The following is a 27,958-nucleotide window of genomic DNA, read 5'->3' as shown; positions in this document are numbered from 1 at the left end:
TTTTGTGTCTGTTTCTTTTTAAATTCTGCTTACTGAAATCTTCAGCTTTCCATTTTGACTGGGCATTCTGGTTCTTGGTTTGATTTGGGTTACAGATTTAGTGTCTTTGAGTTACCGACCTGACTTTTGACAAAAATTCATCTCCTGCTCTGCTGTTTCAAGCTTTTTTCCTCTTCCTTTAGGTAGATACATTAAAACATTAGAAGAATTTTGACAACAATACTTTTGAAATGGCCCTAATGTAAAGTAAGGTTTCTCCCATGGCTGGGGTTTAAATTCATGTTTTATGTCTCCACTATTCAGTCTTCATCTTTTATTTATGTTTATGTGCATCTTTCTTGACTTTTCATTTGGTCTATGTATGTCCGCTGCCTTTGTTACTTTTCATATGTTTTATGGGTGGTCCCTCAAGAGGCAGGATCACCTGCCAATCACCTCCAGGAACTGCCCACCACCCTATAAACCCAGAGTGTCTTCCTCAGTACCTTGTATCTAACTGGGGTTTTTGATGGCTTCTTGCCATAGAAGTGCATTTCAACTTGCGTTCTTTGGGACTCTTATTCATGACAGGCACCATCCATGACATGAACAGCTTAAGGAACTTGTTAATATACTTCACTAATAAATAATATCTTCATGTGTTTAATGGACGGATGTCTGTAATGACAAGCCAAGCTATGCACATATGAGATCCATAGTTGTTTATTCTGCTGAGAGAGTTGTGCTGACTGCACAGAAAACAATGAGGTTCCTTGACACCGAAACCCCTCAAAAAGAGATTGTGATTACTTTTTTAATGGCCAAAGAAAAATGATGAAAAATAATAAACAGAATCCTAATCATGATAACAGTGGGACAAAGCCTTGGAATATATAAATATTGGTTTAGTTAGACTACATTGCATTTTTATTTATTGTATATTTAAGTAACGACTATATTGTGAAATTGACCCAGGCTTTTTCTTTAGATGGATGGATGGATGGATGGATGGATGGATGGATGGATGGATAGATAGATAGATAGATAGATAGATAGATAGATAGATAGATAGATAGATAGATAGATAGATAGATAGATAGATAGATAGATAGATAGATTTATGCTTTACATAGGCACCCAGGATCCACTTCAACCCCCACCAATGTGTAGCCCCTACGTACGTACTCCGCACATTAGCTATTAGGTTGTGAAGGAGTGAGGGTGATGGATAGCCATTATGGTACACGTGATGATAAGGGAGCCAGAGTGAGCAAGAAAGCAGTTTTAACAACTCCTCACAGGTGGCGCAGTGGTAGTGCTGCTGCTTTGCAGTAAGGAGACTGTGGAAGATTGTGGGTTCGCTTCCCGGTTCCTCCCTGTGTGGATAGCGCTTTGAGTACTGAGAAAAGCGCTATATAAATGTAATGAATTATTATTATTATAACTCGTAGATTTCTCCGCGACAAACCTGGCTATGTGGCTGTGGACCCTTAACTGAGTTGCATTGAAGGATTTCGTATTCTGCGCAAGTCCATTGCACTCTGTTAGCCTGCGCATGTCTTTGCTTCACACACGCATCCAGCAGCAATGGGTAGAAAACACTGGTAGCATCCACAAAGAGAGACTTCCTGAGGCAACTGCTCGGTGATCGCATTATTCCTTCTCCTGGTTGAAATATTCTTTCGGAAATTGATAAATTTATGTTGATGAGCTGAACGTTCAGTGCCAACCTCAGCAGCACAACCTCCAGGGTCACAGACTCCATGCTTGTTTTTTAGATTCCCAGCAGCCATTAATAATGTTTAATCTCTTTTTTTAGAGCTTTTTTATGACATTGAACCATTTTGCCAAAGAAGAACTCCTTAAGTGGTCTTGCTTATGTAAAGGGGGTTTTTAAGAAACCAGGATTCTGCCTTTACTCACCTTATCCCGGTTTTGAGTGTGATGTGCTCATTGAGCCTTTCCACTGGACTGAAGAACTTCTGCCAGTAGACTTGTACCTCCCTACTGCCCTTCATCTCATTCCAGGAATAAGAATCTCTAGAGTGCCCAGTATTGCCCCTCAATGGCACCTCACTTTTACACAGAGGGTCATCAATCTGTGCCAAGTACTGGCTTAACTACCTTCTGGCATCCTGGAGGATTGTGGTATTTTCCAACCATTACTCAAACCTGCTATATTCTTACGGTCACACTTAGCTCTAATCCTTTTGAGATGTTCCACATAATTATGGGACACAGTACATCACAGCACAAAATGTCCACACTGCCAATGTAAACTCTTCCAGGACATTAAGCGGCAGTACTGTGTGCTTACGGCTCCTGCGTGCTGTCCCAGACCAAGCTGTTCACTCCTCTACTACACAGTTACTACAATTGACATCAGCTACATCCATTTTTTCCTTAATCTTCCATTTTAGAAATTATTCATGACATGCAATATTAATCCTTTACCTGGTATAATTTGCATTAAAGTTCCACCTGTGCCCGAATTTAGTACATAATACAAACCAATTGTTAGAACGTGAACTCAAGTCAGCTGAGCCATGGAGTGAGACACAATGATTAGCCCGCTTGGATTTACATGTGGCACAGAAATAAGGGTAAAGTGGCCTCCCACACTCGGGCTTGTATCAACATCTGATTAATTTAGGAGACACTGATCTCTACTACTTGATATTCAGAGCCACACTGAAGTGCTGGTGTAGATTTGCTTCTTCTATGTATCTTCTCTTGTCTGGCCATCTGGCGTATTCTTAGAATTTAATTTTAGGAGGTGTTCTTTTGGTAACTTTTTCATGCTTTACTGCATAAATCATTCCAGCTGTTGAGTTGTGCTGAATGGATTCTTTTGTCTTTGTCTTTGCCATTTTGTCCTAAGCAACTTTAGTGGGAAATTATATGGATCGATCCGTGCTGAATGATATTTGTACTGCAGCTGTTATTTGCTGAAGTTTTTACACCCAGCACTTTTTCATTTAGATAAAATGTCAATTCCAGTGCTGTTCTCTTCAGGCTGTTTCTAGCATGTATTGGGTAATAAACAGCACAAGACACACTATGGCTAAAGTACGTCCTTCCATTCATTTCTCAAGCCCACTTATTCCAAGTTTAGTGTGGCAGGAATTCAGAGGCTATCCCAGCAGCACTGAGCATAAGACAGGGGTCAGTCCTGCATGGCAGATTAGTCCATCATAGGGCGTAATATACATACATACATACATACATACATACACTCACTGGGCAAATTATTAGAACCCCTGTACTAATACCGGGAAAGGCATCCTTCTGCTGTCCAAACAGTGTCAGTTCCACATGGCATGGATTCCTCAAGATGTTGGAAACACTCCTTTGAGACTTTGATCCATGGTGACTTGATTTCCTCACAATTTCTGCAGATTTGTCAGCTGCACATTCATTCTGTGACTCTTCTGTTCTACCACTTCCTAAAGGTGGTTAACTGGTTCAGATCTGGTGACTGGGAAGGCCTCTAAAGAACACTGAACTCCTTGTTATGTTCATGAAAGCAGTTTGAGGTGACTTTTGCTTTGGGACATGGTACATTATCATGCTGGAAGTAGCCATTAGTAGATGGGTAAATTGTGGCCATGAGCAGATGCACATGGTCTGCAACAATTCTCAAATAGGCCATGGCATTTGAGTGATGGTTAACTGGTATTAACGGGCCCAAACTGTGCCAAGAAAACATTCCCCACACCACCACCAGCATCCTGGACTGTTGACACAAGGCGGTTTGGGTACACGAGTTAATGCTGTCAAGCACCAAATTCTGGGCCTACCATCTGTGTGCCTCTGCAGAAATCGAGATTCATTAGACCAGGATACATGTTTCCAGTCATTAACTGTCAGGTTTTGGTGAGCCTGTGTCCACTGCAGCCTCAGTTTTTACTTCTTAACTGACAGGTGTGAAACCCCAACATGGTCTTCTGCTATTGTAGACCATCTTCCACAAGGTTTGATGTGTTTTTCAGCTCACCACAGCAGTACAGAGTAGTTATCTGAGTGACCGTAGCCTTTGTATCACCTCAAATGAGTCTGGCCAATCTCCACTCACCCCTCACCCCTCATCAACAAGGTGTTTCTGTCTGCAGATCTGCTGCTCACTGAATGTTGTTTTGCCTTTTCGCACCTATCTGAGTGGTCTACAGACAGTTGCGCATGAAAATCACAAGAGATGAGCAGTTACAGAAACACTCAAACCCGTGCATCTGACACCAACGCTCATGCCACCGAGACCACATTTTTAACCCATTCTGTTGTTTGATGTGAACATGAACTGAAGCCCATGCCCCCTGTATCTGTATGACTGAATGCATTGCGCTTCTGCCCTATGATTGGCTGATTTGGTAATTGCATAGATAAGCAGGTGCACAGGTGGTCCAATTAATTTGTTCAGCGACTGTATAATATAATATAATGTAACCATTCATCCACCCATCCATCCATTTGCTGATTCTGCTCGTTGGCACGGCAGAGACCTTCATGTGCCAGGTAAGAACTGACCTACCATATTTGATGGCATAGTGGTTAGTGCTTCTGACTAACATCTCCAGAATATTGGGTCTGGCATTATGTGCTTCAGTTGTCCTTCTAAAGACATGCCTGTTTATTTTTAAAAACTTTCCTTCAAGAAAGAAACATAGCATACATTCAAACAGATAAAATTTGCAGAACGTATACAAGAAATAACTTCAAAATCAATCCAGAAAAAACCATCAAGGAATTAAAAAAAGAGCACAGGGGGAAAAAACACAAAAATCTAACAAAGCAAGAATTCCAAAGAGAAAGACATGTCTAGTTCAAGTTCAAGTTCAAATTTATTGTGACAGTGCGGTGATATTCTTACTTCTTTGTCTCTCCCAGTGCTGTGCCAACCACAGACAAAGAAGAGACAGTGAATACCACATCATACATTAAACACAACATCAGACGACATATACAAGGCACAGTCGTGTAGTTGTCAGTATGAGTGACTGCTGAGTTGCATTATGGGACACGCCTTATAGCTGAGAGCCTAACCAGCCTCTGTAAATTGGCTTGACATGACTGGCCCTAACCCTACCCCTAACCCTTCTGCAGGACTGGTTCTTGGTTTGCACGAGATGTTACCGAGGTACACAGCCCTCTGTCTGGTGAAGCAGATACAATAATGAATATGATGGATTAATATTTCAAAAAAGTGAACCAACAATGCAAATAAAAGAAGCACATCAACTGTCAGCCATACGCAATATGTGCAAGATTGGCAGTGGAAATTAGTAGCATCTGCCAAGTGTCTGCTGAACAGTAAGAGGAGTTAATTGAACGCTCATTGAATGGTATATGAACGTTTATTTTAATAGGAAAAATGATCCTCCCAGAAACAGGAATTCAGCTGCAGCATGTCGTTCTGTCGATTCTTACAACACACACTGTAAGAATAGCTGCACTCAGAATCAGTGACCGCCGATGTCGAGCAGCATCCTGAACAGATGATTTGGGAGGAAGAAGTGCATCCAAGAAATGAAAGTTTCGGCCCACAGTAGGCCTTCACGTTGGAGTGGTTGGCAGTGAGGAAAATCCTACTAGCTGGCAATTCAAGGAGCTGTGTGCCATGCCACAGGCTGTTTTAGCTGATTAATGGTATCCTGTGGCACCTCAAACAAAGCATTGTGCAACTGCTCCTCCTGGGAGGCAGTGGTCCAAGAAAGATGTTAAGTGAACTCATGGCCTACACATACACTTTTGGTCAGCAATTGCCCAAGTCTCCATCCCAGTCCTGCACTCCATGTCGGGCCTGTTTCTTGTTGACATATTGGAGACATGACATGAGGGTTGTGGGTATTTAAGAAGTGTGGAGGCAAAATTCAAGGCCTTGGAAACTGTGAGCCTTTGGCCGTCTCAGCAGCATTTTGAGTGACTTTTAAGAGTTCTGTCCTTTTGCTTGTCTGCTGGATTTTTCCCCTTTTGGCTTGTTTTTTGGATTGCTTTGTTTACTTCCAATGGATTCTGAACTGTTACCTGTTTCTGGGTTTAAACATTTGCATTGTGCGCTGTAATAAAATAGTTCATTTCTTTTTTGACCTTCATATTCCGCATCTTTTTCCCAGTGTTCACCAGTGGGAACCATTTTTTCCTGCTGACGTGGACTACTTGTGCTGCCTTGATCATACCATGGTTCTGTGGCCTCATGATTGGTCTCTTCTTAACTTTTCAGAGGCTTCATTTTTTTTTGTTTCGTCAAACTCCTTTTTTATTACCCTGATTGTGAAAAACATAAAACTGAAAAAATGTTTTTTCAGCAGCACTGTCATTGTCACTTTCCTCCAACGGCTCAAAATCCTCATCTGACATTGCAGAATCTGAGTTGTTGACAATACACAACACATATCTGGCAGAGGATTTCTTTTGATGAGAGTGGCTTGCAGAATTTGACGCCATCCTGCAATGAAAATGAATGGCGATTCATCTTTATCTAATGATCTTTTGCTGCCATCTAGTGGATAAAACTATATAATACATTCAAGGTGATTTTTCTTAGCGGTTAGCCTTCTGTTCTTTACGTGTCAACTATTGTTGACACCCGCCTTGAAAGCGCTAAGTGTAAAGCTGTGCTATAGTGAGCCTGCAATACACCTCAAGGTGGTGTCAAGTTGGTGCTCATGGAAACAGATCATGGGACATGGCTAGAAAGGGTAAAACATCTAACTTTACACAGAAATCCTCCCAGGATGGCTGTCAAGTGTGATCATGCATTCTGTTTTTTACTTTCTTGTATACAAAGTATACGGAAAGCATTGTATTTGACCAAAAATTCGATGTCAAGATTTTGATGAATCTCGTTTTATTCCTCCTTGATTTTTCATATATGAAGTACAGGGAAAGTATTGGAATATACTTCAGTTTCGTGATTTTGATGGATCTTGATGTTTTAGACCTCCCTGAGTTCGAAAATACCATTTTTAGAACTATGTGTGTGTGTGTCTGTGTGTGTGTGTGTGTGTGTGTGTGTGTGTGTGTGTGTGTGTGTGTGTGTGTGTGTGTGTGTGTAAACCCAATAACTTGAGTACGATTTCACTTAGGTCAACCAATTTTTGCATACAAGTATTAGGTACAAAATGTCGATTTCTAACAACTTTTGGGTTATTTCCTCTAACTGGAAGTGGTACTTTACTTTTATTCATGCGGCTGCAGAGTCTGATTTATTCAACTTTACTTTTATAATAATTGTTCAATATATTATTCATTTGATTTGATGTGGTGTTGATGGTTCTTTAATGTACATAATATAAAAATATAATCATTGTCTTGTGGTTTACTCCTCAAATATCCATCCCCTTATCTGAGTATACGAGAAAGTCTAGGGGAGAGCACTCCCGATTCTTTAGACAATGGCACCAGGCTGGTCTGCTACAAGAGGTAATAAAATGGGTTACATGAACTCCTCAGTATATGCCACTTGTTGCCCAATCTGTCCTTAACAAGTAGTAGGTGACTGTTGTAACTCACCCACTTGTCCTAAGGTCTGCTGCTCAAGAATGTTGCACTTTGCTCTGTGTTGTCTCCATGTGTACACCTGTGGCCACTGGCCCCATGGCACTGGTGATACTTTGTCAAGATACGCTTGACAAAAGGGAAAGAACGTTGGAGGATGCCATGAATGTAGTTCCACCTTTGTGTGTCTTGGAACCTTGGTCCAATGCATCCCCATGAAGGGAGCCACTTTGATGCAAGGCATTGTTAGAGTGTAGGCACAGTTTTGCCATTCTGTCCCCTGGTCTCTTTAGACATTTGTCCTTTATTTTTGGGAAGCCATTAGTACTGCTGCCGCGCAGCTCCAAGAGACTGGTTCAAATCCTCTCACAACCTTAAGACTTGTGTATCCTGATGGTGTTGGAACTTGCTGGGCTGCTGCTGCTATCAATGATGGCCTTGACATCCTAAGAAGCGACACCTCAGTTAGTTGTTTCCTGCTGCTGTGCTTGGGCAGTTCATAGCCAAGAGCTGATGCTTGACAGGCCAAGTGTGTGTGTGTCTGCCCTGTGATGGACTGGCTTGTAACCAGTTAATACAACTGGAGAACAGATGGGTTGAAAAATGGATGAATAAACTATTTTAAAAGCAGGGTGTTATTTTCTCATTATGAGTAACACTACATGACCCAAAAATTAACTTGGCAGTTCACAATGAGATGCCATCAAGATTTCGGTGGTCCGTAGTGTGCCGCATCTTTCTTTGCATAGCAGGCATCTGCTTCAGGTTACATGAAACTGAATCGGTATATTTACCTGTTACACGATTAACTATGAATGTTTGATTATTAATATAAAGTGCAAATTTAATAAAGAACATTACCCCCTGTACACAACCCATCCCACCATGTAACACCTTCCAGTCTGTGATAATGTCAGTGTGTTGAGATTATCTTATCAGCCATCTTTGGTCTTACTGATCTCTCCATGGCAGATAATTCTCTTCAAAAGAAAGGAAGTGATGAGGCTGCTGCTGATGATGATGATGGCCGTAAAATTCTAAAGAACTGGCACCTAAATTGATTTTCTCCTGTCGCTCTGCTTGGGCACTTCATACCTAAGAACCAAACACTTAGGCTTCTGCCGAGTAACTTGTTATTTCCGGAAACCTCTATTCCGTTATCAGCATCATTATAGAGATAAGAGAGGGCCAGATTATAATAGATGTGTGCTGAGGATCATTTCTTTTGGGTGACACTTTGATTACAGGTAGTGCTGGGGGGAGATGGGACACATTTGTCTGAAAAATTCTTCCCAGTTAAAAGATTCGTGTTTTCTGAGGTCTATGCAAAAGATACATTAATCAAGCAATTTTTTTGCATTTGTTTTCTACGAATAGACTGAGCTATCCATCAGCAAGATGAAGAAGTTGCTTCAGCATGGCATCTGGGCTTTGAGAACCATTTGTTAGATGGCATTAACGATTGTAAAGATGTCAGAGAGACTTAGAGGTGAAGGAAATGGACTTAAAACTGCAGGTTCGAGCCTCAATTGTGACTCACCACACATAGTCGAAGAAGTTACTTAAACTGCTGGCTCTGTAGTTACTCAGTGTTAGAATGAGGGCCTGTTGAGTTCAGGATGGATATAATATATATATATATATATATTGCAAAAGAGAATAAAGACAAGATAAAGGTTTGGGGTAACACTGTGTATTGTAAATACAAAATAGTAAATGCTTTTCAGCATAAATAAATTCTCCGTAGATGTGAGTCTGAGTTTAGACTGTCCAAGATGGCAACACTTCTGGTTAAATACAAGCTAGACAGGAAGAGGCGGCTCCAGGTGGACAGACACCAGAAGTGATATCAGAGGTGGTAAGGTTCAATCATTCGGTCTGCAGAGGGAGGAAGATAGGAGGTGTTAGAATACAGTGCCAAACTGTGGATTGGCAAGGAATTACCACCACCAGAGCCTTTAAGCTGTTCACAAGTAGCATTTGTGTGACTATATACAGTATATACTATATATCTCTCTATTATATAAAAAAATCCTGGGACGAGACGTGATTTTGTCGGAGAGACACTTTCATGTCCTGCGAGACGAAACTTTGTGCCAAGAGATTTAACCACGCCTGGTGCCAGAAATAAAAGACAAAAGAGTAGATGACAAAGTAGAACGTCGTAAAGAGGTTCAAAAACGTTGGTGCGAAACACATGCAGAGCAGGTTAGAGATAATGAAAGTACTAAAATTGAAAGTCTCAAAAAAATGATAGTAAAGATCACATTAGCGCAAACAAATGGAAATTATTACTCAGTGAAATAACGGAACAGCGAAAAGAGATTGAATATATTGTTCGGATTTAAACTTTAAGTTGGAGACTTGTAGATCTTCTAATTCGTGTTACCATCAGGGAAAAGTAGTGTTTCTTCCCAATGAAGAGGCGTATCTGCGAGACTTAAAAGATTTGTTGTTTGGTGAAAGTGAAATCCACATACGCAAGCAGTAGAGACACAAAGTGGCTGGCGCATAGTGCAGGCCGGGGAGTTGGCGAGCAAAGCGACCAGGGGGCCAAAACTCCCTAGTATATATATATATATATATATATATATATATATATATATATATATATATACAGGGTGAGTCAAAATTATGTTAAAACTAATGGTGCTGCTATGTATATACTTGTATACAATTTTTGTGGACTATTTACAGTATGTGCCACATATGGTACATGTGTTGAACATGATGGCAGACAGGTTGAGACATTCCTGTAAATCATCTTTCACATATGAAGTATGTTTTGTGAATAAATTGTTTCTGCCATTCAAACATTAACATAATTTTGACTCACCCTGTATATGAAATCTGTGTATAACGAGTTTTATACATTTGTATGACTTTATTTATTAGTATTAAAGAACAGTTCTTCCTGCCTCACCTTAAAGATGGCGTAGGTTCAAGCAAGTGATAACTGGTTTAAGTTTCTAACTTTGCTAGTAACTTTCCACAGTCGATACGATGATTTTCTTCTTGTTAGATGTCATTTCTTATCGATGTCATTATAAACGTAGAAATGTCTTTGTGTAGTCAGAGTGGCTCAAGCAGAATGAAGAATTCACTTGCTGCTCTCCCATATATCTAATTGAATTCAAACAAATATATATAAATACCAACCCTTTGCAGAGAAGAAAATTTATTTAAAAGAAATCCATGACAGCATATTAAAAAGATACTGATGGTATATATTACCATGATGATACATTTAATTTTAATACCATTTTAAAATCTGGGTAGCTAAAGCATGCAAACAAAGAACATGGATGTTTTACATAGGGGAGATGTTGCTGTGCCCTTAAAGCCTTGGATTATCTGCCATAAAACTATGAGGGCTTTCTCATGAATCCTTGGATCTCCATAGTGGCTGACACAATTTCAATTTAGATTGTAACAAAGGCGCTATATAGGTGCCCGACCAGACACAGATGGACACAGAGGCACATATAAACAAACAAGACTTTTATTTTTCTTCACCCTTGGGTCTCGTCTTCCCCGTGACCCACAGGCAATACACAGTCCATTAAGCACAATCCCAACACAGCAACAATCCTTTCTCCTTTTTATCACCACTCCTCCTCAAGCTTCGTCTCCTTCCTCCCAACTCTGGCTCCCCGAGTGGTGGTGGCAGGCCCTTTTTATATCCCACCCGGAAGCGTTCCAGGTGCTTGACCACCTGGTCCTAATTGCCCTTCTGGGTGGGGCTGAAGATACGTCCAGCTGGGCTGCTGACTCCATGCAGCTCCCCCTAGCGGCCATCCGAGCCCCCAACCAGGCTGTGAGGGACTCCATCTCCCATGAAGCCATGCGACAGGTTGGGGAATCACCGTCCGCCAGGGAGGCTGCCACCAAGCGTCCCGGGGGAGGTATTGAGCTGCCCATTGTTGCTCCCCCGGAACAGATGCAGAAGGAGCGTCCCTGCCGGGCATGGGACCCGGCTGTCCGCCACAAGATGTAATGTTAAGATTCACAAATGAATCATGGCGGTTGCATGGTGGCACTGCATGTGGTGTTGTTGACTCTTGTTCAGTCTCTCGTTGAGGCTGTTCTGTGTTGCCTTCTGACAATTCAAAGCTAGTGAGTTGGGTGTGTGGCATCCTCTCTCTTTTGCCCTGGAATCCACTTTCCAGATTTGTGCTGTGGTAACTGTCAGTGGTCAGCCACAAACTCGCAACACCTGGCTCAGAAGTACCTCCATACAGCGTGAGCTAATAGGAGACCTTTCTGTCTTGTCTGTACAGAGACTGCACCTAACCGACGAAAGTGGAGTGCTTGCTGGTGACGCCAATTTTGCACTCCACTCAGCCAAAACCTTTTCTGCACACCAATGCTTTACACTACACCCTTTCACAGTGCAAATCATGCCAGCTACACCAAGTATTTTTCCATGGACTCACGCTGTAAGCCATCCCAGTTTGCATGTTTGCAGTTTGGTAATTGCCTGTGGTCAACCACAAACCAGTCTTTGGCTTAGAAGCAGTTCTCTTACAGCATGAACTAATAGAAGACCACTCATCTCAGCCACATGGAGACTGCTTCTAAGCACTGCAAGCAGAATGATTTCTGGTGATATCAACTGAGCACTCTACTCAGCCCTCACCCTTTCTGCACCGCACTCCTCCTCTCCATTGTGCAAATCCTGCTTACTACGGCAAGTGTTTTGTTATGGAATCACACCTCGATCCAATCCAGTCTTCACATTTGCAGTGTTGTAGCTGCTGGTGGTCAGTTGCATACACATGATGTCTGCTTCAGAACCAGTTCTGTTATGGCACGAGCTAATGGTAGACCTCCTAAGCCTATACGGGCAAGGACTGTTTCTATGCAGTGTAGGCAGAACACTTACATATATATCCTCTTTAATAAAATCCCTGTGTGCGTCCAGGTGTCTGTGTGTGTGTCTTCTGGTAAAGTGCGCATGCGCGGGGCATGGTGCGATGCGCGATATTATATTACTGTCAGAGAAAGTTACAGGCGTTTTACGGAAATACAAACCAGTATTACTGCGAGAGGAAATTAAAGGTACACAATACAGTGACTCATATTACAGCCACATACAAGCCAGTATTACTGTCAGAGAAAATTAAAGGCATATTACCGACACGCACGCCTGTATTACCGCCAGAGAAAATTAAAGGTATTTTACGGACGTACAAGCCAGCGGACGTACAAGACACACAATATACAGCGGCAACCCACGAAGAACGGTCAGCTCAGCAAGTAAACATCAACAAAAGAAAAGCTGAAAGAAAGAAAAATACGACCAACAAACAGAATGAGATCAAGGTCCTTTGCCATTTAATATAGACTGTTCCTACTAATGTTTATGCACTACTGTTCTAGCGCCTGTTAATGTAACGGGCTTAACGACTATATATACAGTATATATATATATATATATATATGTGTATATTTACTTATTTGGCTGATGCCTTTACTCAATGCGACATGCAACATTTGAGAGATACAATTGTATACATTTCTTTTGGGTTTGAAGTCCAAAGCTTTCACCACTACGCCCCGCTTCCCACACTTATGTTAGCAGCTTCAGCTCCCGCCTTCACTGTGTGGCATTGCCACACACTACCAATGAAATAAAAGGCTTATTAAGCAAAGTCAGGCGGACTTAAGTTTAGTTTAGGTGTGGCTGCCCCAGAATTTCTCTACATGGGTATGTGATTTAGAATCTGTCTTAAACACCTAAATAAAAGCACCTGCTCAATGCTCATCCACTGATTTTATAACCTGCATATCCAATTCAGGGTTATAATGAACTGGTGGCCATCTTTTCACCACTGGGAACAAGCCCATGCAAGACCCCAATCCATGGTTGGACATATTCGCCATCATTCACTCATAATAGACTCATTCTGAGTCTGCAATTGACCTACCATGCATGTCTTTGGAATGTAGGGAAAACAACTGCATTATGTAGAGGAAAATCCACTTGGATAGCAGAGAGTTTGCACATGAAGCATAAATAAGGACCAGACATGAGGTATGGGCTGACGACTTCGGAGCTATGAAGCAAAAGCACTGAGCCCTGATCCACCATGCCACAAAAAACGGTGTTGTGTATACGTCACATTGTTCATTCATCTTAAGTGTGTGGTCTAGGACGGCTTCCTGTTATAGTGGTCAGCATTAGGAACAAGTTCAATGGTAGCTACTGGATATCTGCTTAATGACACTTGCCAGTTGGGAGGCAAACATCTTGGAGCAGATGGAGAATGAGTGAGCGAGTGGCTGAGTGCATAGCCAGTGACTAGCAGCCTGAAGGTAAGTGAAAGCAAGTGCGGCCCCTCTCTGACATTTTGCAGCAAAAAGTGTTGTCTTTCAAAGCATAGTAACCTGCCTGGAAACTGCAGCTGAGATAAGACATTTCAAAAGAATTATTTCTTTTTCTTTTTTAGAATTTGAAGAGGGCAGCATTTGATTGAAACTCATCCCTGATGTATGTATATATGTGCTGTACACATACATGCACATACAATGTATATTTTACTATAAACAGTATATATATAAATATAAAATGTTTATACAGTATATATATACAGTATATATATATATATATATATATATATATATATATATATATATAAAGCTTTCCACTTTCTTTTTAAGGATTTTAATGTTCAGAAATGTAATTTAAAGGTCATGTATATAAGTGATAAGTCAGGAGTGCTGTGAGAATGCCCATTTGAACACAGGAGTAAGTGAAGTGTCGAGATGAGCAGGCCAGGGCTACGTCCACACTACAACTGTACCTTTTCAGACATTAGTCTCCGTTTTCACCTTTCGTCCTCACTACCCCACCATTTTTAACCCCTGAAAACGCTCCCCAGAGCCGTATGTTTTTGAGAGTGATGGGTCAGTATTGCAGTGTAGATGGGTGAAAACACAAAGTTTTGAAAATGCACACTGCTAATCGCACTTCTATTGGTTTCTGCGAACTATGTAGGCCTTCCTCGTTGGATCCATTACTCATTCCCTGCATGGTTCACCCTTCATGCAAGAAAAAAAAAATATTGCAACATAGCTCACACAGAGCGGTTTTTCAGGAAACTTGTTGTGTTGCTTACCTGAATGCATCTAAGTTGCTAAATTACAGTTTTAATTTTGCATAAATGCACAAAAGGTAGGTCACTACAGTTTTATGAAAAATCCCATGGTTGGCATGTCGGCATTACCAAACCTTCAAGGATTTTTTCCCCTGAAGCATACCTGTCCAGTATGTAGGGCAAGTGGCTCTGAGGCTAAGAATCTGCGCCAGTGTCTGGAAGGTTGCTGGTTCAAATCCTGTTACTGCCAGAAGGGATTCAGCTCAGCGAGGCCCTTAATCTGTAATTGCTCCAGGGGTGCTGACCCTGCGCTCTGACCCCAAGGGTATGTGATAACTACATTTCATTGTACGTGTACAATGACAATATCATGATTATTAACAGTTATGTCATATGTTTTAGGTCATTTTTGTGTGAACAGAGATCATTTTTAGAAAAAGCACCATTTTTAAATGAAGTTGCAGTAGTGTGGACGTAGCCAAAAAGTTGAATACAGTTAATTCTATTTGAAAGATAGCTATGCCACCAGAACTATGGGAGGCATTTTTTTGCCAAAAAGGAAATGAAAATTAAAGTTATAAAATGAAATTGCAATCCCTGTCTTGAAATTTCATTTTCAAAGTCTACACGCAAAAATGCTGCAAAAATGAAAAATAAAAAATGAAATAACGCCATTTGCAATTTAATTTTCAGCCTGAACAGCAAGGAAGCTGCAAAAACGAAAGTAAAACGCAAGAAAGCTCTGGCGCCACCTGCTGATCATTGAATTTTCATTTCCCACTTTGCATTGTCATTTTCAAGTTTTCAAAATGCTAATAGTGTGGGTCAATGGGTGGGGCTTTGCACCTCGATTTCCCACAATTCTTTGTCCATCGTCAGTGGTGCCACTTCGATTGTTAGTATGCTTCTTACTTTGACTGTGTTTAAGTCACGTAATTTTGATTTTTTCACCTCCGTACTGTGAGCTTCACAGCGAAACTGTCTCACAAAATCCATAGACCACTCATAATTGTAGTTCTGAAGTAATAAATGTGCTATTTAATTACAATATTTAACATGACAAAAACTAGGCTTTATTATGTCATAATTTATTTTGCACAGAAGTGGAAATGGGACACTTTGATTTTGTAGTATTATATAACACAGTCATCAGTCTTAATAAGCTTATTATTATTAAGATAGTAAGAGTTGTGCACATTACAGTAATCCCTCCTCCATCGCGGGGGTTGCGTTCCAGAGCCACCCGCGAAATAAGAAAATCCGCGAAGTAGAAACCATATGTTTATATGGTTATTTTTATATTGTCATGCTTGGGTCACAGATTTGCGCAGAAACACAGGAGGTTGTAGAGAGACAGGAACGTTATTCAAACACTGCAAACAAACATTTGTCTCTTTTTCAAAAGTTTAAACTGTGCTCCATGACAAGACAGAGATGACAGTTCCGTCTCACAATTAAAAGAATGCAAACATATCTTCCTCTTCAAAGGAGTGCGCGTCAGGAGCAGAGAATGTCAGAAAGATAGAGAAAAGCAAACAAATCAGTAGGGCTGTTTGGCTTTTAAGTATGCGAAGCACCAGGGCACAAAGCTGTTGAAGGCGGCAGCTCACACCCCCTCCGTCAGGAGCAGGAAGAGATAGAGGGAGGCAGAGAAAAACAAACAAGCAAAAATCAATACGTGCCCTTCGAGCTTTTAAGTATGCGAAGCACCGTGCAGCATGTCGCTTCAGGAAGCAGCTGCACAGAAGGTAGCAACGTGAAGATAATCTTTCAGCATTTTTAGACGAGCGTCCGTATCGTCTAGGTGTGCGAACAGCCCTCCTGCTTAATCCCATAACGTCAGGATCACAGATAGTCAGCGCAAGAGAGAGAGAAAAGTAAGTTGGGTAGCTTCTCAGCCATCTGCCAATAGCGTCCCTTGTATGAAATCAACTGGGCAAACCAACTGAGGAAGCATGTACCAGAAATTAAAAGACCCATTGTCCGCAGAAATCCGCGAACCAGCAAAAAATCCGCGATATATATTTAAATATGCTTACATATAAAATCCGCGATGGAGTGAAGCCGCGAAAGGCGAAGCGCGATATAGCAAGGGATTACTGCATATGAAATTATATTTATAGCAGAATAGTTTTAGTAGTGTTACTTTTACAATGATTACAATAATTTAACTTTATTAAGTGTCAAAATGATAAAATCATTAAAAAGTCATATTTCTTGATGGAATCATCTGATGTCTTGGTGATTTGATTGTTTAGGAGAGTGAAGAGTGTGCAGTGTGTCTAAATTTAAAGTAAAGTTCCAGTCACAAAGAAGGTAATGTCATAGAAACAATTATATGATCACATGCACATATAAAGATAATATAAACCAACTATATTAATACTAGCTGTTTAGGCCCATGCTGTAAAACTACTGATATCGTCACAAAGAAAATTGAAATTCAGAGTCTGCGGTTTGGTTTTGCGGACGTGCTCACCCCCCTTGTCTATCTAAGTGAGTTTCTCTCTCGTTTGTTTTTCCTCGGCGGTTTCACCTCATGGACATTTATATAAAAGATAATGCAATTCAAAAATATTTTTGCACCTATTCAAGCATATGTTGGAATAATATTTTGGGAATGATATGTTCAATACTTTCTAGAATGGTCAGAAAATTGATTCCAGTTTGTTTAAATTTCATTCTTTTTGTTTAGAAATATTAAATTAATTGATGGATAATATAGTTCATATTTGTTACACATACAGTATATTTCTCAGTGATGCATATGAAATAAAATCTTATAAATGATGGAAAAAGAAGCATTAATTAAATAAAAATGATGGATTATAGACGGTCTTCATAGTCAATAAAATAATCACTACCATATCACCTCATTTTAAAAAGTTATAATAATAAAGAGTCCGTTGATCAACTATAGGGGAAGGGAACAGAGGTGGAGGTGCTGAAAACTGTAGAGGGGTCAATTGTATAATTCAGCAAAAAAACAAAATTACAAAGCATCCTGTTTCCTCTTCAGCGTAAATAAATGTAAATTATGATGCAATAAATGCTAGTTTTTGTCATGTTAAATATTGAAATTAAATAGCACATTATTTCAGAACTACAATTATGAGTGGTCTATGGATTTTGTGAGATGGTTTCGCTGTGAAGCTCGCAGTTTGGAGGTGAAAAGATCAAAGTCATGTGACTTAAACACATTCGAAGTGAGAAGCACACTAACAATCAAAGTGGCACCAACGACGAAGGAAAAAGAATTGTGGGAAGTCAAGGTGCAAAGCCCCGCCCACTGACCCACGGTATTTGCAAGTGGAAAATGAACATTCAATGAGCAGCAGGTAGTGCCAGTGATTATTTGCTTTTTACTTTTCATTTTTGAAGCTTTATTGCTGTTGAGGCTGAAGATGAAATTGCAAATGCTGTTATTTCATTTTTAATTTTTGCAGCATTTTTGTGCGTAGACAATAAAAATGAAATTACAAAACAAAGATTGCAGTTTCATTTTGTAATTTTAATTTCCTTTTTTGCAGAAAGTACCTCCAATACCAGAACTACCACGTTAGAAAAATGTTCTTTTTTCATTTTTTGCCTTATAAATGTATTATTTGGACTGTAATAATATTAATTTACTCATGTTTGTACAAGCTACATGGTTTAATTCCATTTAATGATATTGGTATTGTACCCCTCTAAATATGTGTACATCGAGTGTGGAACAGGTGCTATATGAATAAACTGTATTATTATTATTATTATTATTAATTTGAAATGTTCTGGTTTTCCCTGTTATTTTCTATCCACCCATAGTTTTACCTAATTATCCTGTGCAGTGTCATAAGGGCCTAAGGTCTGAGTGCAAAGTCGGACGCAACCCTGGACACGATGCCAGTCAATTGCAGGGCACACTCACATACACACACCAACAGGGGGCTACAGGGCTACCCAGAGAAAATCCCACACACGGCGAGCACAGGACTTGAGCTGTGAGATGGGAGGACTAACCACTGCACCACTGTAATAAGGGTGATATCAAAGTTTTTTTTTGGGGGGGTATTCATTTTTTAATTGTGTTTTTTATTTTAGGATTATTTCAATGTAGTTTTTAAGTGAAGAAACTGTATGATTAAGACTCTTAACTATTATAGAGCTGCTAAGGGAAAACAAGCATTACTTGTGATTATGTGTATTTAAACAGGAGTTTTGCTGAAGGTTGAAAGAAGCAAAATGCAGGCCTAGGACAAGATGTCCTGACAAGCAAGCGATTAGCTCAGTTACATCATAGTGCCAAAGAAAGCTGCAGGTTGGGGGGAGTAGATGCAGAGGCTGATCTAGGAGTAAATACAAGCATTTGAGGGGCTAGTGAGAAAAGTACAAGATATTGTGGACCAAGTTTGGGACCACTTTAGAAATGGGTCCCACGAGATCCATTCTTGTTCTGAACCATCAGCTAAACAAATTGATGAGGATAACAATGTGTTAAAACACAGTGTTGAGTTTTAAGGTGTAAATTAGGAAAGAATTATGGAAAGGAAATACAACTGTAAATGCTAGAAAGAAGTGTTGTTTAATCTTAGATAAACTAACCAGAGTGTACATGTGTGTAAAAAGATTTGAAGTAAGGTCTTTTTGGGTTGTTGTTGTTTATATCCCCTAATTAGCTTAAACAAGTAAGCCCGCGATTCTCTAGAGAATCGTAAATCCAAGAATGGCAATCAGTTTCTGTTCCGTCCGATATTTGGATGGATGACATATCATGGAGGGTGGGTGCGTGCGTCTGGGGAAATGTCATTTAATTAAATAAGCATATCTGTACTAAAGCGGTTTCGTTTTGTGGAGACGTGATTCCGTTGCCTTTGCTGACACCGATGGCTGGCAGAGTGGAGCACAGCAAGTTTAGTGTACAGGTTGTGGTGTTCGTGTGCCAGCCACTGAGTCTGGAAAGCCGCTGGGTTTGAGTCTGTGACCGTTATGTGATCTATATTACTGGCACAGTGGATTAGAGCAAGTGTAGTGAACAGGTTGTGTTGTTTGGGCGCCACCTACTGACTCTGGGAAGCCGCTGGGTTTGACTCTGGGGCGTGCGCTGCGGCGCAGTACGTATGCGCTTCGGTGGGAAGCCTCTGCGTGATGAAATATCATGGAGGGTGGGTGCGTCCTGGGACAGTTCATTTCAACGCACTTCTTTTATTGGTTTTGTTCATGCAGTCTCGTTTTTGTTTTTTTATGGCTGTGTCGTTGTATATGCGGTGGTGTGGGCGGTCGCGTCTGGGCGGCTGTACAACCTTGTGTGCACGCTTCACCCCAGGTTTAGTTCACAGGTCGTAGGCATGGTAAAGTTTCCATTTAATTCAATAACCCTATTTGAACTAAAGCGGTTTCTTTGTGTGGGCGCCTTTGTTCATTGTTTTTATCCATACGGGCTCGTTTACAGGTCGTAGCCATACGGGCTCGTGTTTGTATTACTAATCGTTGAGCTCCCTCCATTTGGATACGTGCCTCCTTTGCCTGTGCTGTGTCAGAAGCGCGTTGTGGGCGCGCTTGTTCATTGTGTTTATCCATACGGGCTCGTTTTGTATTTCCGTTAGTTGATCTCTTTCATTGTGGAGCCATGATGTCTTTGCTTCTGGTGTGTCTGAAGCGCGTTGTGGGAGCCTCCGTGTATTGTTTGTACCCATGCGGTCTTGCGTGTGGTGTTTTTGAAGCTCGTTGTAGGAGCCTCCGTTTATTGTGTTTATCTATGCGGTCTCGTCTGTGTTGTTCTGTGGTTGTGTCGTTAGGTAGATTGAACATGCAACACAGACTGCTGGCACAGTGGAGCAGAGCAAGTCTAGTTTACAGGTTGTGTTGTTTGGGCGCCACATACTGACTCTGGGAAGCTGCTGCATTTGATTCTGGGGCGCCGCGCCGCAGTGCGCATGCGCTTCAGTGCATCTGCCGTGCATAAATTAACTGTCGTTTAGTAATATAAATTAACTTCAGATTGACAGATAGCAAAGACTAAGTGTATATTCTCAGTTGTCCACTTTTGACTGTTATGAATTGCTGAAAATAGCCATCAAGCCGTGGTATAAAAGAAAGCACAGCTATTGAGACAGGCAGACGTGAGGCAAATGAAATGGAGGGATGACACACAGCCTTTAATATTAGAGTACAGCATTGACCTGAGAAAGAGAGGGGGCATAAGCTGTTCTGAAGACTCACCAAAGCATCAAGCTATCTGAGAACAAAAGTGCAGCATCGCCTAAAATGAGCAAAAGTGAAAATGAGAACAAAGGCTATGCCATAAAGGCACAGCATACTTTAAAAGAATGCCTCAGTTAAATTAAGGGGAATTGACACTTTAAATTGCATGGACATTGCTATACTGAAGCGTATACTTTTACAGACATTGATTTGAATTGTTCAGGTTGTATGTTTGTAATTTTGACTTCTAGTTTTTAATGCCTGGTTTCTCTGCAAATAAACTTAAGTGAGGATTAAATTTCAGTTTGAATATTACCTTATTGAAATTTGCCTTGTTTATTAATATCCCCAGTGTGCTTGTTCTAGTGATTTATTATTTATTTGGCCCTTTCAAAGGCTCTTTCAGAACGTCCCACCCTTGATGTAGTATGTCTTGCATGTTTGTTCAGAGATGAGCTTTGCTCTTTCTGTTAAAATTGTACCGCTCTTTCAGGGGTAACGCTCAAACATCCAGACTGCTAAGGTATTGATGTTGAGGGGGCCAGTCTCGACCCTTTCTGAAATATTGATGCTGAGGTAGCCAGCCTTGTCTATTGTTGAGACTGATGCTGAGGTAGCCAGCCTCGGCCCTTCTTGACATACTTGCGCTGAGGTAGCCAGCCCTGGCCCTTTTTGAGATATTGATGCTGAGGTAGCCAGCCACATCTATTGCTGAGACTGATGATGAGGTAGCCAGCCTCGGCATTCTTGACATATTGACGCTGAGGTAGTACAGGGTGTAGATGGAACTCAAGGCTAATCGTTCAGGTATTTCCAGCATTACCTTGTCCACCAATATAAAAAGATCTTTAGAGGTTAAGGTACCTTTCATGAACACTTTTTCATAATAAAACAACCACCCGCTTATTTTTATCATCTTTGTTTTGTAACTTTGGGCTTTCATTTCAGTTTTTGAATCAACGATTTAACTTTTGGATGTGGTTGTCAGCACATGAAACCCACGTACACACTGGGCCCGGAGTTGAGCAGAGGTCTCGAGAACTGTGAGACAGCATCCATAGCAGTTGGGCCACCAAGCTTCCCAAGAACAAAAAGTTATTTGTGCAGCAATTATACTCCATTTTCAGATTTAATGATTATGATATTATTATAGTGTGGTTTCCCTGCCCGACTACTTTAAAAATCAGTGTACTCCCAGCATGGCCCCCCTTTCCTTGCTTAGTTGGCAGCCAGCTGCTGTTCTTCTTAATTACCTGTGTGATTAGGAATCCGTTCTATGGAGTGGCTTCCTTTGGAGCACTAATTTGTGTTATGATCTGGGCCTTCCTGCAAGTGTAACCTCTCCGTTAAGAATTACGCACGTGTCCTCTGGTTCTCTTAAAAGCCAGGGTGGCCTTTTGGGGGGTTGTGTTGCTGCTCTAAATGTGAGACCTCCTCCATCAGCCATTGACCTTTGCATTCTGTGACAGCCTGATTTCAGCAAATGCATCTCTAGAGGTCCTCAGCCACGCGGCTCCTTCCAGCTTCACGCTTTGTAAGATAAGGGTATGCGCCAGAAGGCAGGGTGACCAAACTCCTCTAGAGAAAGTAATTACGAGGCATGAGGTGGCTTTTATGGCACCTCTTTGCCTGCTGTGTGCCTCTTTCAGAACTGAAGATTTACATTTGCATAGAGAGCACCGGCAATGCAGTATGAAGCATAAAAATACGTGACCTTTAGCTTCTACACAGGATAGATAATAAAGTGAATATTTTGTATCAGTGCCTTTGCTTACACACCGCTATCTTAAGTTTATTTTCTGTAATCCGCTCAGCACGCTGGGTTTATAGCATGCTGGAGAGTCGGCATGACGCATTCGATTTCTAGCATTAATAAATGTGTTTGCATTCCTCAAGTCGCTTACTAACAGATGAGCTCGTCGGTGGCTACAGTTTTGGCTCCTTCAGGGACTTGGCCAACCATTAGACACTTGCTCTTTTTTTGTAACTGTTTGTTAAGCAACATCTTCCATAGCAGGAAAATCAAACTGACCTCCTTGCTTTGGATGTCTTTTGCAATTTGCCTCTGTTATTTTTTAATTGCTTCCCACACGAAGGGCTGGAACCCTGAATCTCCTTAAGGGTGTCTGACTAACAAGTGAACAACAGAGCTTTAAAACAGAAAGGAAAAAAATCAAATACAGCCAATGGAAGTGGCCTAGCAGCGGGATCTATAAATTGATCTTTTGTGCCAGCCAACACTGCAATCCAGGGCCTTATGGGTGGTAATCAGTCTGACACTTGAAGTAATGGAGATCTTCTCATGCTGGGAAGTGCAAGTGAGATACCTGCAAGTGAAAGTGCAATTAGACTTGTATCTGAAGAGGAATACTTTAACAATGGCTTTGTTCAGAGCCAACACACAAAAATCAGGACTTCTATCTATTCTTTTATTTTTTAGTACAGGGAGATTCTAATGGGCCAGGCCCTGAGTTATGATGTGTTACTCGCATAATAATGAAGCGACAGAAACCAAATAAATACAGTGCATACCTTGATAGATGTGTAAATGAGCCAATCACATTCGGTGTTGGAAATGGTCCCTGTGCTGAATTTAGATGGGAACTGCCAATGCATTAACTGTGTGTGCACAGGAGCTCGCCGTAGGCACCAGTCCGGCAGATGGACGCCGACATTCTGCCGCCCTCCGACAGATGAGCTTCATACCTCACTCGTTCTTACATTCATCCAGGAATACTGTGATTTTGTTTGGATTGCTTCATTATGAAGACAGTAATAGATCATAACTCGGGGCCTCACCCATTAGATTCACCCAGTATTATTCATGGCACGGTGACACAGTGGTTGGTGCAACGCCTCACAGCACCCTGAGCTCCAGTCCCACAATCCACTGATCTTTATGTATAAACATCTACATGTGGAAGTGTGTGTCTGTCTGTCTGTCCGGCCCGGAAGTGAGAGGTGGAGGCTTCACCTCCGAGTATACACAAGCGAGGCCAGCACGCCAGCAAAACGAAACCTCCGAAGAACTAGGCACTCGCTTAGTAGCTAATACAGAAGTGAGGCGAGCACATCGGCAAAACGATATGCCTTTTATTTTTCCCTCCGCCGCTAATACACAAGCGAGGCAAGTACGTCGGCAAAACAAAACCTCAGAAGAAAGACAGTTGCTTAGCCGCTAAATGCACAAACGATGCGAGCACATCGGCAAAACGAAACCTCCTAGGAGAGAGACGCCCAGAGTAGTTTCTAGGACCCTGTGCTTTTTACAGCAAGGTCTTAGACAGCTAGTCTTACATATTAACATCTACGCGTGGAAGTGTGTCTGTCTGTCTGGCCCGGAAGTGAGAGGTGGATTTGGGGTAAGGGCTCTGCCTCCGAGGAAACAGAAAACTCGCTTTGCTGCTAATAACACAAGTGGGGCCAGCACGTCAGCAAAACAAAACCTCCGAAGAAAAACAAAGTCGTGTAGCTGCTAACATTGGCAAAACGGTATCCCTTTTACTTTTTCTCCTGCCGCTAATACACCAGCGATGCAAGCACGTCTGCAAAATGAATCCTCCTAGTAGAGAGACACCAAGAGTAGTTCCTTTCAACTACCTGACATCTCGACATTTCAGGTTTGTTTCTGACGATTTCAATAGTTTCTAGGAGCCTGGGCTTTTAACACCACAGGCTTACACACCTAGTAGTTTATATGGAGTCTGCATGTTCACCCTGCATCCGTTTTGTTCTGCCAAGAGTAGAAAAACAGCAAGAATCATGAGATCCAGTTCAGGAGATGAGATCTGGTCAAGAGGCAAGTATGATTTGTCTCCAGACGACTAATACGAGCATCAGCTTTTAAATGAGAGAACCAAAAATTCAAAGGTCAGAGGGATGAAGCAAAATTTAATTAATATGAAGACTAAGGAAAATACTATTAAGAACTGCTAGAGAAGAGCTGTTATCCACAATCTCGGATAAAGATAAGACCAACGTGCCAATCTTGTATCCTGTCACCCTGATCATCGGACAGGTGTTAAAGATTAATATACGCCAAAACAAACAGATATAAGAACAGTTTTTTCCTATAGGCCATCAAGCTCACAAATGGTTAGTTTCCTCCCCCCACCAGGCCTCCCAGGGTCATGTAATACTTTTCACATTTTGTTAATACTCTTTTAACATTTGTTTAATACTTTAGTTCTTTTTTTCAGTGTTTATTTCATTATTTCTTGCACTGAGTTGCATCAGCACATTGTATGCATATACATACAGTAATCCCTCGCTATATCGCGCTTCGACTTTCGCGGCTTCACTCTGTCACGGATTTTATATGTAAGCATATCTAAATATATATCGCAGATTTTTCACTGGTTCGTGGATTTCTGCAGACAATGGGTCTTTTTATTTCTGGTACATGCTTCCTCAGTTGGTTTGCCCAGTTGATTTCATACAAGGGACACTATTGGCGGATGGCTGAGAAGCTACCCAATCAGAGCATGCGGTTAAGTTCCTGGGTGCTGATTGGCTCAGCGACGCAGAGCAGCATTCGATTCCACTTTGCGTTAGCTAGCATCTCGTCTTGCTCATTCAGCATCAACGTGTTTTGCTGTGTAAAGAGTTAACTTTTGTGCTCTTTTGTGTTTATCTTTGTGCGTAGTCAAGCCCTTTGTTATGTCTCCAAAACGATGTGTTCCTACTACTGCTGCTTCCGGGGCCATGCCCAAGCGCCAATGGAAAATGCTAACGATTGCCGAAAAGGTAAACGTTTTGGATATGTTGAAGGAGGGGAACAGCTACGCCGCTGTAGGATGCCATTACGGCATCAATAAGTCCACAGTTCGTTATATTAAGATTATGTTCTGAATGAACTGTACCATTTTACAAGTGGCAACAATTGGCGGTGTTACCAACCAAAATCAGCTGAGAATGTAAACATTACCAGAATGCAAATGGTACATCATAATATATAATCATAATATATACAGTGTGTTTACATACATAATTTCAATGAATCTTACCTAATATCCAAGAGAATATAAAGGGATTATGCTGTATAACTTTGCGGGAAATGTTTATAAGAGTGTGGGAGAGTTTATAAGGGCTTATAAAATATATAAAAATAACCATATAAACATATGGCTTTTATTTCGTGGATTTTCACTTCACGGGGAGTTCTGGAACAAACCCCTGCGATTGAGGAGGGATCACTGTATTTATATTTTTATATTCTCTGTCTTTTTTTATTTTTAAATCTCAGTTGTGTGATTAACTGTTGTGTGTATGTCGATTATGTAACTTATACGAGGGGCATTCAAATGCAAAAGGGAATTTATGAGCTACGCTTTATTTATTGAATACAATGAAATGACTTACTCACTATTTTTCTATTTAATCTCCGGCCACTGCAGTACACTTGTTCCAGCGCTCAGGAAGCTTCTTAATCCCAGAAGTCTTTTGACTGCATGTTGATCCATTCTTGCACAGCGTCAGTAACCTCCTCATTCGACTTGAGTTTCTTCCCACCTAAAAATTCTTTAAGTGGACCGAAGAGATGATAGTTCCTCTCTGAATGACTTGCACCAATCATACACTAAAGACTGAAAGAGACTCATCCTCAAACTGATTTTTAAGTCTCTAATAAATCTGAGATGGAATAACTCCTTCATTTGTCAAAAACTGAATAATAATTTGCTGTGCAACACTATTGTGTACCTTCTGCTCCGACATGTTGATTACAACTGACAGGAAGGAGAGAAAGAGCAGCTAGCACTACTAACGACAAGTTCAAACATGCATGTGTTTTTCCAATGAGTCCCGTTTATTTTGAACTCTTTATAAGGACAGATCATGAAAATACCTGTTTATAATTGAACACCCGCTCGTAATTGGAGAGTCACCAAAACTGGAGTCAAATTCCTTATATGCGTCCATACTTGGCCAATAAATCTGATGCTGATTCTGATTCTGATAACCTCATGAGCTGTGCTTATAGAGGTCATTGTTAAAAAACCATTTAAGAAAAAGACAGTGGCCATCAGTAAGCAAAACAATACATGGAGTATAATCTATATATTTTTGAGACCCCGACAACCCCCCAACACTCAGTGGTTTCTCAACACTCGGTTAACGCAGGCAGGGACTGGTTGTCCATTGCCGGTGCAACTGCAAGTTCATACGCTTCCTACATAATGTGTCTGTCGCCCGCTGGTTGATGCGGGGAACATTTAAAACCATCCAGTGACCTGGCCGTGGTCTCACCTTCTGTCTCCTCGCTGCTGTTCTTTTGATCTGAGAAGGGAGTGGATGGAAGACAACGTCATTGTCCCTGCTTGTATGCTGCGTGTGTTTGAGTTTCTGCTCCCATTTGGATAAATGCTTTGATAATGCTTCCTGTCTTGACAGCAATAAAGCTGATTTTTTTTGGAAACCTAGATTCACCTCCTCCATCCTACACCCTTTGAATGATCTGGAGCGAATTTTGCACAGTTTCTCTCTAGGACCATACGCTCAAGACAGAACCCACAAATTTGGACCCTGAGGGACCCAGTTGTTTTTTTTGCCCCCAATTGTGCTACACTAGCTACACTACACACCAGCGCCACCTTCTGGCTCAGGGAAAGTTAAACATGTGAAGAGACTGAAGTCAGACTAGCAGATTAAATGACCAGATCTTAATGTGACTTACTCAGGCAATGCTGCTTCTGTTCGTTATAAAATAAAAAAGCATATTGTGTGCTTTACAAGGGTGTGACAGGTGAAGTTTCATCGAAAGTAGAAGTGCAGCACAACACAAACGAGAATCAAAGGGAAGTTGTTTAGCTCCTACTTTGTTGGATTTTCTTCACACTTTAAGCACTACAATCTGTCCACATTGAATTGGACATGAGTCAGACATGTTGGCATTCATGGTTACAACACAAAAAGGAGTTAATGCAATTCTGGAACCCTATCAGACCCAAAAAGAAACAAATTCTCGACTCATGAGAGCAGAGACCTTGATAGAGGGGCAGTGTGGATGCCACACGGGACAGCTAGAAATAACAGGGTCACCATTTAAAAACATACTTAAACCTTAGCTTTCTTTCCTTAACCCATTTTATAAATATAGCCATGCTAGGTAGTATGCGCATAAAAATATTAAACATATAAGTCCAGATAACCAATCGCTGGAATATTGTTCAGCTCACTGTCAAACACCCTGAAAGGGTGAGGAA

The 27,958-nt window shown here is 41.1% G+C and overlaps 1 protein-coding gene across 2 annotated transcripts in view; it reads left to right on the top strand.

Annotated features, from left to right (window-relative positions):
* nkain1 (sodium/potassium transporting ATPase interacting 1) overlaps positions 1-27,958 on the top strand; it is a 451,861-nt gene that overhangs the window by 407,298 nt on the left and 16,605 nt on the right. The window contains exon 7 of one of the 2 annotated variants that reach the window (XM_051919008.1): positions 13,926-13,966. The exons of the other annotated variant lie outside the window; for it this stretch is intronic. Coding sequence (XP_051774968.1) covers positions 13,926-13,932 — 7 coding nt within the window. The 3' untranslated portion in view covers positions 13,933-13,966. The remainder of the gene's footprint in view (positions 1-13,925; positions 13,967-27,958) is intronic. 2 annotated transcript variants of the gene reach the window in all.

Source organism: Erpetoichthys calabaricus, chromosome 14 (assembly GCF_900747795.2).
Source record: "Erpetoichthys calabaricus chromosome 14, fErpCal1.3, whole genome shotgun sequence".
NCBI lineage: Eukaryota > Metazoa > Chordata > Cladistia > Polypteriformes > Polypteridae > Erpetoichthys > Erpetoichthys calabaricus.
Note: the sequence above shows the minus strand (reverse complement) of the source record. Positions and strands in the feature narration are given on the sequence as shown.